This window comes from Taudactylus pleione, unplaced genomic scaffold (genome assembly GCF_031769625.1).
Source record: "Taudactylus pleione unplaced genomic scaffold, aTauple2 ptg000122l, whole genome shotgun sequence".
Lineage (NCBI taxonomy): Eukaryota > Metazoa > Chordata > Amphibia > Anura > Myobatrachidae > Taudactylus > Taudactylus pleione.
The window spans coordinates 5566516-5583401 of NW_028284524.1; the positions used below are offsets into that span (position 1 = coordinate 5566516).

At 46.3% G+C, this 16886-nt stretch overlaps 1 protein-coding gene across 2 annotated transcripts; it reads right to left on the reverse strand.

Annotated features, from left to right (window-relative positions):
* Window positions 1-6319: 6319 nt before the first annotated feature.
* INHA (inhibin subunit alpha) lies at window positions 6320-14026 on the reverse strand. Of its 2 annotated transcripts, XM_088472401.1 has the most exons (3): window positions 13939-14026; window positions 13123-13354; window positions 6320-7487 (listed from the first exon to the last, which is right to left on the reverse strand). In XM_088472401.1, the coding sequence occupies exons 2-3, from the start codon at window positions 13352-13354 to the stop codon at window positions 6577-6579; spliced, it is 1143 nt and encodes a 380-aa protein (XP_088328527.1). In that variant the 5' UTR covers window positions 13939-14026; the 3' UTR covers window positions 6320-6576. The 2 variants fall into 2 exon arrangements, with proteins under 2 accessions (XP_088328527.1, XP_088328526.1); XM_088472400.1 differs by having other exon boundaries at window positions 13123-13992.
* Between the last annotated feature and the right edge of the window lie 2860 nt (window positions 14027-16886).

Here is a 16886-nt window from a genome sequence, read left to right on the forward strand (position 1 = left end):
CTGCTCACAAGGAGGTCCCTCTTTGTTCAGAATGTCTGATTGAAGTAAGCAATTGGAGCCTTACCCGCTGTGTATGCATGCCTGCATTTGGGCCGTCCCCGCTCTTCCCAGTTACACTCCATGGCTGTCAATCACTCTGCTTCCAAGTCCTCACTGCTGGTCGATAATAAAACTTTCCACATGTGCAGTACAAAAATAACCGCTGAACACCACTAACCGCATTGCATCCACCTCTGAATCAGGCCCACTGTTTTGTTGCTAGTATCATGGTAGAGCCGCCAGAAAAATAATGGTCCACTGACATTCATGTTTTTTACATTCAATGCACAATGGGCCTGATTCATGTGTGCAAGGAAGTGGCTGCAATTTTGTGTCATTAAACTTCAAATGCAACAGGAGCTGTTTGTAGGAGATAAGACGCCAGCTGTTAGCGTTTGCGAGACCAGAGTGCTGCATGTGACGACGCAGCCCAGGATCACCACTGCGAGCGCCGGTAGTGATTCGTGACTATTTCAGGCACCTCAAGCAGGCCGTAGGATCCGGTTTGCGTCCAGATCCCAGACCCGATACACCATCAAAACGGAGGAAACATGCCCTTGCTTTGCAGAACTGTGCCATGATGATGTCTCTCCCATAATGCAAAGCGGCCGGAGGAGCCGGTAGAAGCGTCGGAACCAGAAGCGGGAGTTTCAGGTAAGTGTTTTTTTTATTTTTTTATTAAGTCTCTCACTACTGGGGGCACTACCAGGGGGGGGATTACTATGGGGGCACTACCAGGGGGGGTGGATTACTACTGGGGGCACTACAAGGGGGGGGGGGAACTACTACTGGGGGAACTACAAGGGGAGGATTACTACTACTGGGGGAACTACAAAGGGGGCGGACTACTACTGGGGGCACTACAAGGGGGTACTACTACTACTGGGGGCACTAGAAGGGGGGATTACTACTAGGGGCACTACAAGGGGAGGGGACTGCTACTAGGGGCACTGCATAGGGGGGAGGGGACTACCACTGGGGGCACTGCATCGAGGGACCACTGCTGGGGGCTCTATATAAAGGGCAATACTGGGGGTACTGCATAGGGGGGAGACTACAACTGGGGCCACTATTTAAGGGGCATTGCATAAGGGTTAACACTATTGGGGGCACTGCATGGGGGGTGGACTGCTACTGGGGGCACTGCATAGGGGGTACCACTATTGGGGGCACTATATAAGGGGCACTGCACAGGGGGGACCACTACTTGGGGCACTGTATAAGGTGCTTAATACTGGGGGCACAAGGGGCACTGCATAGGGGGATCACTACTGGGGGCACTACTGGAGGCCTGCATAAGGGTGTTCTCTCCTGTGGCACACGGGGGCACTACGACAGGGGTCTGCCCCTAATCTTTATTTTTACCTTACATTAATCCCATATGGACCTGCCTCTTCCCTGAAACACTTTAGAGGGGGCGGCGCCGTAGCACGCACATTATTCAGGCACCCTGGCTACACGCTACTCCTCTGCCAGGGACGCCTGCATGCATTTGCCCCCCAGGCTAAAAGTTGCCAGCCAGCCCCTGCGTAAAATACAGGGGCCTGCGTGCGATCGCGCAGAACATGTCCTGCACACACACAGATTCCCAATAGTCAGGGATCTGCGATCAGCAGTGCACTGAATCAGGCCCTCTGTTATCGGAATGGTGGTGTGGGGGTTACTCCAGTTGCCCTTGACGGGGGCAACTTAGGGTCACCAAAATGATCACTCTTGGTCCCCCACCTAAAAACATTGTGGCGTCCCTTATTAGATTTATAGATAAGTTAACCAAGATAGAAGCTTACCAGTTGCTTGTCAAGTACTTTTCAGTCCTCTGAGATCAGTTGCAAATGGTCCAAGTACAGTGATAACTCATTATACCACACCATTTCTAACTCCACCCTTCCTCATCACCATGTAAATTCTCTGCAGACATGGTTTATGTTAAGTTTGTAGTAAACAGAGGGAGCACTAAATAATATATGTACTATATAAGTGTAAACTTCTGGTATTCTTTAAACTTCAAGTACAATTTGTGCACTTCGGGATGCCGTCTAACAGAACTCAGGCTTAGAATCCCGAATGGTGAGACAACACCGGCGCCGAAATCCCGACATTACTCGGGATGCCGACGTCGACACCGCGATCAAAAGGGCACTGCGGAAAGGTGAGTATCATCTACAGGGGGGGGGGGCACACTTAGGTGTAGGTGCCCTGGGGGGAGTTAGCATTAGACTCCGGGAAGGGGGCGTTAGGTTCAGGCACCACCAGGGGCAGAGGGGTTAGTGTTAGGGTACAGGAAAGGAGGGTTAGGGAGTAAATAGGACAGGGGAACATTATTTACCGTTCCCCTGTCGGGATTTGAACCATCTGGATGCCGCTATCAGTGTACTAACACCCAGCATCACTGCCATTTCATACCGATTCCGTGCACTTCAAAGACCTCGATGGATTGAAAAAGAAAAAACAATAGTAATGTAATATCAAATGACTCCGGTGAATCATAAAACAGAAAAATGCTTACATTCCACAAAGTGTTTGTATCTTATCTAATTTGCAATTTAGTTTCGATGTGAGAAACAATTTAATGGATTAAGGGCAGTGGCAGAAATAGAGTGGTGGGCAAAGGTGAAACAATATACTTTGGAAAGATACTGTAGCATGGAAGAGAGCACAAACTCTTGTACAGTGCCAGAGTATTTGTCATCACCTATGAGGAGCCATCTTTCTGAATATATCATCAGTAATATGGCACCACCAAGTAAGTATGTTTTGGGGTACGCCTAAAGGGGAAGCCATGGTAATCGGTCTAGGGTACAGGATGTGCACCTTGCATCCATGATAGTTACTCCACTGTCATGGATTATAAATCTAGCAACAATGAGCAGTAATTACATTGTCATACAACCTTTATAATAGGTATGTGCTCTGCTGGGCGCATAGGGTGCAATCCAATCTTTTGGATTGATCTCAAAGGGTGTTTCCTGTTTCCTGGTCAGCTGACATCCTCACAAATGTTTCAATAAGGTTGTCAGAAACTTTGTCAGTGTATTTCTTTACACACAACCAAATTTGGTCTGACTGGGGTCCATATCCAATTAGAGGCGAAAAGTCTGTTAACGTCATTTTCGACATTTTCACTTATCCCCATATAAAATTTCAAAGACTTTCCGCAGGTGCAAAAAGTCTTTGTTAAAAAACGGGGATAAGTTTTCTCCACTGAATAGGTGGCGAAAAAAAGTGCAGAGTTGGGGTTTTGAGGTGCAGACTTAAAAAAAAGTACCCTGCACCCCTTGGAATCTCCCCTAAAAGTTATCTGTGTAAAAAAAAAATTGAAGTTAGCATAGGACACCCCCAAAAAAGTGGTTTCATTTTGGAGGCAAAAAATAGTTGGGGGGACAAACTTAAAAACTAGCGACTTTGACTCAGTGGGGGTCCCCAAGTATGCAGCAGGTGGATTTTTGAAGAATTTAAAAAAAAAATCACTTTAGGGACTTAAAAATATGCTTGCATCCATTTTCATGTACCCCAAATTTGATGGGACTAGTTTTTTTTACCACAAAAATTAAGCTAAGTGCTATTCTCCACCACCTTTACAAAGGCGCAGAAAAGCACCTGCCGACGCAGTTTAAAAAGCCCAAATACCTTTAGCTGGCCAATTCGTGGGTACCCATAGTGATCCCCCATGTCAGACCATCTTTTGGGGGGTGACAGGCTGATTTCTCCAAAAGTGACAGGACTTTGATACTTACCTTTCCGCCGGGTCCCATTTTCACCAATTCCTAATTGAATACGGTGATAAGCGGGCATGCGCCAGATACTTTATCCCCTGGAAAAACAACGATGATTGAATTGGGCATCTTACATGATGATTAGTACAGGGTTTACACAATGCAACATCTGGCCAATTTATTTTTATAAACAAGTCTTGTAGATATAACTGCGATACCCTGAAGACAAGTGCTCAGCAAAATAAATACTTGTATTCTGATGCCCCTGTGATATAAAGTGTTCTGCACATGCTGAGTTTCAGAACGTTAAATCAGACCATCATATTTTACAAAGAATGATCCATTTTAAACATGAATTAAGAGGTATCTAGCCAGATATATTTGTTTTGCCTTTGAAAAAAAAAATTCAAGTAACCCTTTTTATATGTTGACACAGCCATGAGTCAAAATGTTGTAGGAGTCATTTTCCATGCAAACAGAGACCTGGGGGAGGTTGGATGGCTGGGGTAGGCAAAGGGCCTGATTCAGAGCTGAACGCTCTGAATCAGGGCCCTCCTTCATGAGAATGGAGCGGCCTCCTGGCCGCTCGTATAGCTGTGGGTGACCAGCCACAGCATATGCAAGCGGCCAAAAAGATGGTCGCGATGGTCTTGACCATCGCGACCATCGAACTTGCGACGGAGACCCTGCGGTAGGGTCTCCCTGCCACAAGCCCTGGAGTGATTTTGGCTCTATCAGAGCCAAAATCACTCCCACTGACATCACTAGTGATGTCAGTGGGGCCGGCTTCAGACGGTAGGCGTTCCCATGGGAACGCCTCCGTCTGGCAGGCACGCCCACCAAATGGGGCGTGCTGTCAATCAACATGACAGCACGCCCCCTTTGGTGCAAGACCCGGAGCGATGGAAAGGCCGTCGCTCCCCGGGTCTCGCGCATGACGGAGCTCCCTCCGTCGTGCGCATGCGCAGTGGGGAACATCGACCCGCTTGAGAGCGTACTGCCGCTCGCGAACGGGTCTGAATGACCCCCAAAGTTCCATGATTTTGATCGCCCAGTAGATGAAAACAATTTCTATGAGCAGACTCAACAATCATAATTAAGCAATTTATTTTTCTATGCATCAAACATCAAGCTTAACCATTTCATGTGTGTATAAACAGTAATAAGACAATTTAGGAGATCGATCAATTGATGGTGGCCACACACTGCAATATTGTTCCAACATTCGGCCAATTGGACCATTATCGAACTGTGTATAGCTCCCAAAAAGCGTGAAGCCTGATACTAAGCCAGTCCTATCAGAATGAGTAGCAAGGGCGTCCTGTGTGTATAGTCAGGTTAAGATGAATAAAATCATTGCATGTGTGTGGGCAGCCTTTAGCCAATGTCCTGCCTCTGCAATGCGGTCAAATTTGGGGAAAGAAGTTTTAAATGATGTATTAATTAGAGTATACATGTTATAAATAAACAATATTTGCAGCCATTTCTTTGGATTTTGAAAATATCAATGAGAAACAGTTTATCAATTCACTAGGAATTAGGGGCCTATTTGTGGCCCAATAAATGATGATAATATTCTGGGGCACCTCAGTCACTAAATTATCATTCCTGAAGCTGTATACACACACAACGATTATTTGAACGATTATCGTTAAAAGATATCATTTAACAATAATCGTTTGAAAAAATTGTTCACTTTCGGAGTCAAACAATGAACGATTATCGTTCATGCGCGTTCACGTTTGTAGTTCAGTCAGACTTCTCAACTGAAAGATTTTCATTAAGGGAATATGCAAAAATCGTTTGTAGTTCAAAAAAATCGTTCATTACACTTTATAAAATCTGACAGATAATCGTTCATAAAATCGTTGGTAACAAAATCGTTGTGTATGTATGCAGCTTTAGAGCTGCACAAGCAACAATAAGTAATTAATATTCAGGGCTATTTATTAATCTGTTCTTGCTGGGACAGAGGTTCAGATAATAGCCAGGTCTGCCAAGAGTAAATAAAGTGATAGTATGTATAAGTGTAGGCTGCAATTTCTAACATCATCCCGGGATGGCTTTAGCTATTGGGTGTGCTTGATAAATTGGCACAGCCTCCATTGACAAAAATAGGGACTGCAGTGTCCTGTTACATAGCTGAACATATCTTTGATATATCCTGCATTCATCATTTAGTAAATTGCTAAAATACTAAAGTCATGCAGAAACTGCTGTTTTGGCTAGATTTAAGGCACAGTAAAGCTTGATAAATAGGCCCCTTCAATAACATAAATGGATTGAGTACAGCTTTTGTAACTAAATGTTGTATATAGTGAATTAATAAACTTAAAATACCCAAAATATTACTTCAGTCTCCAATGTGCATATGTACAGTGTGCAAGTAAAGGTTCTTTTGTAACAATTGTCAGAAACTATTCCAGATTCTGGTAAATATGTTAAACTGGAATAATTAACACAATATTTTAATTAAAAACAAAATGCTAACACAAATACTGAATTTCTTCGATTATTGCATAATAAATGCTGATAATCTTAATTCATGCTAAGGGGATAATTTATCAATGAGTTTTATCATATGCAACGAGTTTTAAAACTTGTTGTGTATGATAATGGTGCCCCAGCCAATCAGCTCCTAACTGTCATCTGTTTGAAAAATGAGGGAGCGGATTGGCTTGAGCACCATTTATCATGCGCTATGAGTTTTAAAACTCATTCCATAAAACTTGTTGATAAATGTGCCCCTAAGTCTGAAATAGGTGGTTTCTGTTTCAGTTCCTCATATTGTATAGGCATTTTTCAGAGCCAAAGCACAGTAGATTTAGCTGCAAGCGCAGTCTTCAGTCAGCAGGTTCGGGACAGTCTCATATCGGAAGGAGAACCCGCCATCTGTGGTGGTGGTGACCCTTAAAGGCTTCATGGTGCTGGGTTGTGCAGCACAACAGTGCCCCCAGTGGAGTGCAGTGCTTAAGCCATGGCTTGGGGAACAGGTGCCATGGCAATAGTGGAACTGGAAAGTTCCAGGATGAACAATCCACTGGTTCCAGCCCAGCTCCTCAAAGCTTATGTTTAGAGAACCACGATGACACTGTGCACTATCTGCACCTAATGATGGAGGGCGCTGTAAAAGCTCCAGGACAGAAGGAGACCATGGAATGCCAGCCCGTCTGCCACGCTGGCTTGGGCGAGTGCTATACATGAGGAACGGGGTATATTCAGGTTGGTCAGAACATGGACAGGTAGGACAATGGACCAGTAAAACAAAAAGACTCCTTGTCACATAATTCAGAAAAGCAGGGGCCAAATGAAAGACAGTCCAATCATTCATCCTCTGTACCTTGGAGGTGGCCACAGTGACTTGCTTCTGTTCTGACAGTACTTGGATGTCCATCAGAGTCTGTAGAGATCCCTCTTTATTGGTACTATTAACAGGCGAGACAGAGCCATCACTTTCCTTGTAATCATCCACTGTGGTAGATCCGTTTGGTGATAGTTGTTGCTCAAGGAACAGAAATTGGTCAGACAGTGTTTTACTAGACACACTTGGACCCTCCATGGGCATGCTTTGGGGCCACGTGGAGTTGTCCACTGGGGACTCTCCTGTAAAAAACCAGAACTGTACTGATGAGACTCTACGGCTCAGGATGTGAGATGATGGACGGAAAACGTAGGTAAAGCTGTTGTCGGCTTCATTCTTAGTATTATCAAGAGCTGGAGTCTCACACAGAACATCTGCAAGAAGACCATACATCAATTTCTTTGGACATGATCATATACGGTACATAAAAACAGTCATTAGCTCTGTACCCTATCTATTACAATATTAATTGTGCACATTCTTAACAGACAAGAATATGTTTGATAAACTATATAATAATAATGCATACTCCGGCAACATACTACACTGTAAGTTATTATAAACTTTTTGTGTGTTATAAGTTTATTGTGTATACAGAACAAAGAGAAAAGAAAGCGAACAAGAATGTGCAGTTCAAGCATTACACACATGATCATGCAGTAAGTGACACCTAGAGGCAGCCTATAGAAAGCACACATTGTACAGAATAAGAGACACCTAGTGGCTGTCTTGTAAGTCAAATCTGGTGCAATATTTTTAAACACTGAAAGATCTATGTAGTATTGGTGGCAGTAAGTAATAATTTCTTACCACTACTTATTGCAGCATTACGAAATTATGTTTGTGCCAATTTATCAATCAATTTCTGCCAGGACAACAGCTCAGGTAAGAGCCTGCCCCTGATAAGAGGTCTGCAGTTAATTGATAGTGATGATTGCGATCACTTTATTGCTGTCTCTGATCCTGCGCATGCACAGCATTGTACACCAAGGCCACGCCTCATGTACCTCCCACATGAGAAACAGCAGACCCTCTAACTAGTGATGACCATCGAAGGCTGTACTATAGTCAATGATTTTAACCCATCAGTAGAAAACCATCAATGATTGTGCTGCACATATGCTAGGGATGGCCATCAGTGTGCTCTCCATCGATGTTTGCTATCAATGGAGAAAACTGAAAGAGCCATTTATGGTAGTAAACTATGAACTGGCGTACTATTGATGGTTCCTACCATAGAAGGTTTGAGCATGGGCGGCCGGGCCACTGCTGATGCCAGAGTAATCGACTACTTCTCCCTGAGGTTGACCACACATCCAGAGGTGCTTAAGGAGGGAAGTATCCGCCTTGCCCACCTATGATGATAGAGAAAGTGGGCGGGACTGCTGACTGACAGTTGAGCCTGTCAAGTCAGCAGCTAGAAGTAGAAACAAAGGCGGGCTAGCAGGCCATCCATCCCAGCATAGCAATGTGTTCTGTCACTGTATGTTGTGTCTGTAAGCTGCCAGACTTGGAGCTGAGGGAGGCGTGGGGCTCTGCGCTGCAGTGCAAGTGTAAAAATAAAACCATTGAGGACATCGCTACCATGAATGGTGGAAAACTATCTGCATCTCCACCATTGATGGCAATACCTTCGGCAATCAGTGTGCAGCCATTGAAGCTTTCTAACAATCGATGGTTGATGGCCATCCCTAGCATGCACAGACCTCGGCCATCGGACAGCACCATGGATGTATGCTCAACATTTGGTGCCAACATTGATGGAGGAAAGAAACACTTGCCACAAGTCAGACCATCGATGGTTGCAAGCCATCGATGATCGGTGGCATCACTACCTCCAACATGACACTTTCACCAGGTACAAAATGCTTTACTACTGTACTTCTCTTAATTTATGAAATTGCAGCCAACTGTGTTGAAACATTATAAGTTCAATGTCCCGGCAGATGGAATTCTGCCGGTCAGAATGCCAACACCGGAATCGCAACACCTGTCAGAATCCCGACCGTTGGAATCCCTAAGGTAAGTAGCAGGGTTTGGGGGAGGGTTAAGCACTAGGGGGAGGTTAGGTTTAAGCACGGTTATGGATTACAAGATCTACAGTGAAAAGGTAGACAATGTCTAGATAAACACCAGATGTTAGGCAACAGGTCGACAGGGACAAAAGGTTGACAGGTACAAATGGTTGACAGGGTCAAAGGGTCGACATGCATATGGCCGACATGAAAATGTCGACTTATTTTTTTTGTTTTCTAAACCTAATCTTCACCCTAACCCTCCCCTTGGTGCCTAACCCTCCCTCCTGGTGCCTAACGCTAACCGTCGGGGTAGGTGCCTGACACTAACCTTCCCTTCTTGTGCCTAACCCTCCCTCCTGGTACCCAACGCTAATCGTTGGGGTAAGTGCCTAACCCATAAAAATTAATAAAAAACCATGTGTTGACAATTTGCACGTCGACCTTTTGTACTTGACGACCTTCTGTGTTGACCTTTTTTTCCCCTGTCAAACTATTTCCTGTCTAACATCTGGAGTCTACCTTTTTAGGGGTAAATTTACTAAAGTGAGAGTTTTTAGAAGTCAGTTTTAAAAGTGATGTTGCCCATAGCAACCAATCAGCTTCTAGCTATTATCTTCTAGAAGGTGCTAGTTAAATGTTAAGTAGAATCTGATTGGTTGCTATGGGAAACATCACTTCTAAAAACTCTCACTTTAGTAAATTTACCCCTTAAGCTGGCCACACACTAGACCAACTTACATCCAACCATCCAACTAGTTGATTGGTTGGAATGAAAATCTGGTAAGGGATGAAAGCAAATGACAAACAGCAATTTGCTCCTAAACGCCTGAAAATGGACAGAAACTGTTGTTTGAACAAATTGTTTAGATCGATCATTTAACAAACTTGTCTGACGACCATTTTCATCTGGTTTTCTGGCATTTAGGAGCAAATTGCTGATAATCAGTTACTCCCATATGTTAACAGATTTTAATTTCTACCAATCAACTAGTTGGCTGGTTGGATGAAAGTTGGTCTAGTGTGTGGCCAGCTTTACTGTAGATCTTTAGACCGGACACCTTAAGCACTGGGGGGGTGGAGGTTAGGTATTAGGCACCGGGAAGGGAGGTTTAGGGAGAGGGGGGAGGATTAAGATACAGACAGACAGGTGTCGGCAGGGGCTGGCTGGCAACTTTTAGCCTAGGGGGCAAATGCATGCAGGCGGCCCTGGCAGAGGAGTAGCGTGTAGCTACGGTGCCCGAAGAACGTGCGTGCTACGGCGCCGCCCCCCCTCAAGTGTTTCAGGGAGGAGGCGGGTCCATATGGGATTAATGCAAGGTAAAAATAAAGATTAGGGGCAGCCCCCTGTCGTAGTGCCCATATGCAGTGCCCCCGTGTGCCACAGGAGATAACACCCTTATGCAGACCTCCAGTAGTGCCCCCAGTAGTGATCCCCCCCTATGCAGTGCCCCTTGTGCCCCCAGTAGTGGTCCCCCCTGTTCAGTACCCCTTGTGCCCCCAGTAGTAGGCCCCTTGTATAGTGCCCCCAATAGTGGTACCCCTTATGCAGTGCCCCCAGTAACAGTCCACCCCCCCATGCAGTGCCCCCAATAGTGATAACCCTTATGCAATGTCCCTTAAATAGTGGCCCCAGGTGTAGTCTCCCCCCTATGCAGTACCCCCAGTATTGCCCTTTATATAGAGCCCCCAGCAGTGGTCCCTCGCAGTGCCCCCAGTGGTAGTTCCCTCCCCCTATGCAGTGCCCCTAGTAGTAGTCCCCTCCCCTTGTAGTGCCCCCAGTAGTAGTAGTAGTCCCCCCTTGTAGTTCCCCCAGTAGTAGTAGTCCCCCCCCTTGTAGTGCCCCCATAGTAATCCACCCCCCTGGTAGTGCCCCCCAGTAGTAATCCCCCCCTGGTAGTGCCACCATAGAAATCCCCCCCTGGTAGTGCCCCCATAGTAATCCCCCCCTTGGTAGTGCCCCCATAGTAATCCCCCCCTTGGTAGTGCCCCCATAGTAACCCCCCTCTTGGTAGTGCCCCCATAGTAATCCCCCCCCTTGGTAGTGCCCCCATAGTAACCCCCCTCTTGGTAGTGCCCCCATAGTAACCCCCCCCTTGGTAGTGCCCCCATAGTAATCCCCCCCTTTGGTAGTGCCCCCATAGTAATCCCCCCCCTTGGTAGTGCCCCCATAGTAATCCACCCCCTTGGTAGTGCCCCCATAGTAACTCCCCCCTTGGTAGTGCCCCATAGTAATCCCCCCCTTAGTAGTGCCCCCATAGTAACCCCCCCTTGGTAGTGCCCCCATAGTAATCCCCCCCCCCTTGGTAGTGCCCCCATAGTAATCCCCCCCCCTTGGTAGTGCCCCCATAGTAATCCCCCCCCTTGGTAGTGCCCCCATAGTAGAGAGAGACTTAATAAAAAAATAAAAAAAAAACCACTTACCTGAAACCCCGCTCCTGGTCCCGACGCTTCCACCGGCTCCTCTGGCCGCTTTGCATTATGGGAGAGACGTCGTCATGACGACATCTCTCCCATTACCCACTGCGGGAGCCGGAAGATGGCTCCTGCAGTGGGAGCAGCGGCAGCCGCTGAGAGTCTGACAGACTCTCAGCGGCTGCTGATTACAGCAAACACACAGTTGCCGGCTCCGGCGGCTGTGTGCTTGTGCTATGTAGCGCTAACCGGACTCCGTCCGGTCAGCGCTACATACACGGTGCAGTCTGTGTCACAGTGACACAGACTGCACCGGCTCGCGGCCCGCATGACGCTGCGGCCCGGGGGGCACATGGCACCCTGCCCCCCGGCCCAGCCCGCCACTGGGTGTCGGTATCCTAACCCTGTAGGGATGCCAGCGTCGGGATTTTGAACGGCGGGATCTCGAGCACCTGCATCCCATACCCATCCTGTTGAAACACCCTTCTCATCAATTAACTAGTTCAACACAGGTGAATGCAATCATAAATTAGGTGGGAAGTCTAGGAGCAGTGCATTTTGTACCTGGTGAAAAAGTTCATGTGGGAGAGGCTGAAACAGGGCTTGCTGGGATCTATAGTTTGCCATCAAAATAAAGCAGTTTTTCTGGGTGAGGATAACTACCATTAAATTCATGTTTTTTCTGCTTCAATTTGCACAATAATTGGTATCTTGCCAAAAATGGCAAATATTTAAATCTGACTCTTGGTCTAGTCCCCTCTCACTGTTTCTGTGCTGTCCCATCATATCTACGTCCTTGAGTTTAATCCGTTTTTGTTTTATGAGAAAGGACTAGGAGGATGATTGCTATTTAAAATTAAAATGGCACATTTTGGTAAACACATTTGCTATATCTAGACTTAAAGATAGCCTGCATTCATTGACAATTCCTTAACTAGCTGTTGTTGCAAACACCTCCTTGGCTAAGTAAATTCCCTTTACAGTTGCACCTATCGCTTCCTCAAATCACTTCTGCTGGTAGGAAGTGAAAAATACAACTAACAAGGTTTCCCTTATGTAATGGATCATGTAAGATTGTATTTTGAGTATTTGTGTGGTAAAGTGAAGATTATATGTATGAATTGTATTGTGAATTGTCTATCTCTGTTAAGCTTTTATTATGTATATTGTATTTAAACATCTCATTAATGAAATAATTCTTTCCAGATAACTAAAATAGGAAAATAAGTGGTTAGTTCATGGTTGAAGGAGTCACATTGGAATGTCATCCATTTAATTTACCTACTAACCTGACTGCATCTCAATAATAATCCATTTCTGCTTTTCCCATTTATTTTGCAATGTCAACAACCTGGGCTGAATTAGTTAATGCACATTACAGAAGCTCATGCTGTATGGCTACACTCCAATTAGTTTACATGAATATCTGCTAATTGCATCATATGGATTTTATATGCATTTCCAAATTTTCATGGCTGTATCTGAGACTTACTACAAAAAAATTTGTTTTATGTCTGCGCAGCTAATTGAGGTTCATCTAAATTTTGTCTTGTGAAACATGTGTTTTTCATCAACTAACCTGACGAAGGAAAGAGAATGACCTGTGAAGTGTCCTCCAGACCAGGTCCACTGTGGCTGTGTCTCTTACGCAGACTCCTCTGCTCAAACATCAAGGGTCCCATCGGGAATGGAGATGGTGTCGGGGAGGAAGCAGTGGATGGAGGAGGTCCAAGTGCCTCAACAATTTGTGCCTTCACCTTGTCCAGAATGATCTGACGATCACCCTCTGGCATCTCACAGCTATGGCCCATCTTGTGGCAAATCAGAGCCAAGAACAAGAGAAGTATCAGACTCGGGGAGGACATTCTGGGGTAATATGTCAAAAGCAAACGTGTATAACCCTTTATCATAAAGGATCTCTTGCTTCTACAATCCTTGCTCTTCATGTTGTATCTGTGACTCTGACCTCTTCCTCTTCTTGATATCTCCTCTTCTGTCTCTAGAGGTCTCCTCTCTCCCTCCCAATAGCTCTTTCTCAACCTAGAAATGTGCAGTATGTCTATCTTCCCAGTTCTGCCAGGACAATGGGTGTATTGCTTTCTGTATGTCTCTCAGATCTATGTATCTTGTTCTGAATGTCTCACTTTCTTTGTGAAGTGTCTGATCCCTGTGGATGTTGCAGACCGGTCTGTCCTTCTGCAGATTCTCTTATGTGCTATCAGAGCTGGCAGGGACTTGGCACTGGACACACAGAATATTATCTGTAACAGACGCCTGGAATGTATTGTTTGCCCCAAGGATAAAGCAGGGATCAGACCATACTGGCCAGAAGTTTCACATGGGAACAGTTTCCCCCCCTTTTCAAACAAGGCCTTGAGATGGGGAACAGACTTACAATAGACTTTGCCTTATGTCCTTCCACATGTGAAGATTATCACTCTACATGTTCTTACGACCTATGCTTCATGGATAACCAAACAGCCAACATGACCCTTTCCACCTGGTACACCTTTCTCATTGATTAACTAGTTCAACACAGGTGACTGCAATCTTAAATTAAGAGGGAAGTCCATGAGCAGAATGTTTTGTACCAGGTAGAAGGGGCCATGTTAGAGGGTCTGGTATGATCAGTAGTGGTCCCTCTTATGGTGAAGTTACAACAAAAGCATAACTAATAATATGTCAGAAAATAGTGCAGTACAAGCAAATAGTGGATTCCTATATGTAGTGTAAATGTGTAAAAACCAAACACAAACATGGTCCTCAAGGCTCCCCACCAGTTCAGGTTTTCGAGATATCCATGGTTTAACACATGTGACTTAATTAGTACCTCAGTCAATTTGATTTAACCACCTGTGCTCAACCATTAATATCTCTAAAACCTGAACTGTTGGGGTGCCTTGAGGACTGTTTGGGAACCTATGCTCTAGAATAGATTATATATGTACCATATTATCCAACTCACAAAGCAGGTAATGTCAGTGTAGTATTTTAGAAAATCACAAATAGTTATACAATAACTTATGTCTCAAAAACTTACTTGAAAACACACAGAACAGAGATCTCAGCAAAAACCACTAGAGCAGTGGTTCTCAAACTCGATCCTTAGGACCCCGCACAGGTCACGTTTTGCAGGTCACCCAGCAGCTGCACTGGTGTATTCATTACTCACGGACACATTTTAAAAGATCCACAGATGGAGCTAATTATTTCACCTGTGATTCTGTGAGGAGACCTGGAAAACATGCACCGTTTGGGGTTCTGAGGACTGAGTTTGAGAAGCTGTGCAAGTTCTACTTTCCCTGTAGTTTGGGTGGTAATTTTCAAGATTTCATGCACAAGTACCATAGTTGCATTACAAATAAAATGTGGCAGAGAGCTGGTTAAATGTTGCTAATTATTACATCACAGGTATCACTCCATAGATAGCTTACTGGTAAAAATACACAAACAAATAAAAAAAAAAAACAGTGCAAAAATCTTGCAGTGTATATTTCCAGATTGCACTAGCTTTCTAAAGGTTTCTGTAAGCACTTATTTATGTGTGCCTCCCCAACGACTACTGAAATATAACTCTGAAGCTTGCGTTGTCGCCTGAAAGCCCCTTAAACCGTATTGTGCCCGATGCTATGGGGGCATGGCAATACCTAGTCAGTCAAGGGTCCTACTCTGCGCTGCATTGCTTGGCCACCAGAGATGCTATGTAACCCACCCCAGCATCCCTGAAGGCAATTGTGTGGCCCAGTACTGACAAAATAGGTAGGGCCCCCAGTAGGTATGCGGCAGAGGTGGGCGTAGTTGTGGATAATGTGGGTGGGGCATCAATTGGTGCGTAAAACAGTTTAAAAATTCTGAAAGTTTGGGCTTTTGAGAAAGTTGTTAGGGAAGTCTGGTTGGACTAGGGGCAGCAAAGGGCAGGGAAGGCCGGCTGGACTGGGCGAGGGGCAGGTAGGCTGGCTGGACTAGGGGTGGTGCAGGAAAGGCTGGTTGGACTTGGGCAGGGCAGGGAAGACAGGCTGGTTGGGGTAGGGTGCAGGGAAGGCTGGCTGGACTGGGGAGGGCGCAGGGAAGGCTGGCTGGACTTGGGCAGGGAAGACAGGCTGGCTGGACAAGGGGTACGGTGCAGGGAAGGCTTGCTGGACTGGGGGGGGGGCACATGGAATGCTGGCTGGACTGGGGGAGGGGCAGGGATGGCAGGCTTGCTTTACTAGAAGGCCGGCTGGCCTGGAGGGTGCGGGCAGAAGAAGGCTGGGGGGGGCACAGGGAAGGCTGACTGGACTACAGGGGGGGCACAGGGCAAGGTCAGTCAGCATACCTGTTTTTTTCTTTAACATGAACACAGGGTCCGGCATTTTTTGGCAGAGAGGGTCCCGGGTGATGGCAGTGGCCAGGAATACACAGGCGGCAGGTACTGGCAGGTTGAAGAAGCATTGGCGCACCTGGCTCAGCGCGACAGCGGCCTTAGAAATATAGAGCCAGCCGCGAGCCAATCACAGCTCGCGGAATGGCAGCTGCTCCTGATTGGCTGCCATTCCGTGAGCTGTGATTGGCTCTCAGCTCCATATTTCTAATGCCGCTGCCGCGTTGCGCCCGGTGCGCCGATGCTCCTTCGACCTTCTCCCTGTCAGTGCCTGCCGCCTGTGTATTCCTCGCCGCTGCTACCCGGGCCCCCTCTCTGTCCGGGCCCGGGACTGGAGTCCCGGCAGTCCCACCCTTGATGGCGGCCCTGCCTGAAGGTATAGAGTTGCACAAAAGGGATAGGTATGTGATCCCGGAGCACAGAATACTGGCGGTCGCAATACCGATGCCAGAATCCCAATGGTTTAAATGCCAACAGCTGCAGGTAAGTAAACTAACGCCCTAACCCACCTTTCCTGCAACCTAACCCTAAACTTAACCCTCTCCTTAGTGCATAACCCTAAATCTTTCCTTTGTCAAGACTGTGAGGTGTGGGTGCCGGGGCGTGAGCCTGCTGCCATGCAAGTATGGTAGTGGCACTTATCTCCTGCGCTCCGTGACTCTCGCCTTCAGCCTGCTGATGACGCTCCTACTGACGGCCCTGGGATTCCGGTCGGATGTGGCTTTTGACGGTCTGCTCTGTAAGAGAAGTCGTACACACTGAGCCTCTGGAAGGGACCTGGACGCCGCAAGACTGGTCGACCTCCACTGGGATTAGTGGATGGTCATAATTGCCACTTGTGGCCTCAGACTGGTTACACCTACGTGCCAGGCACAATGGTGCAATCCTAACAAATACACCCAAAAAGAGAAGGGGGAAGAAGGAACCACACATACAGCACACAAAACACAGATTACGCTCACAGAGTGTACTCTTGTCCCCTT

What these genes read in the sequence shown, in the direction of transcription:
- INHA (XM_088472400.1), bottom strand. Translation starts at nt 13,489, where the DNA reads ATGAAGAGCAAGGATTGTAGAAGCAAGAGATCCTTTATGATAAAGGGT. An exon ending in CATTCTCTTTCCTTCGTCAG is followed by an intron (nt 7,488 to 13,122) that starts GTTAGTTGATGA and finishes GTCTTCTTGCAG; the next exon opens with ATGTTCTGTGTGAGACTCCA.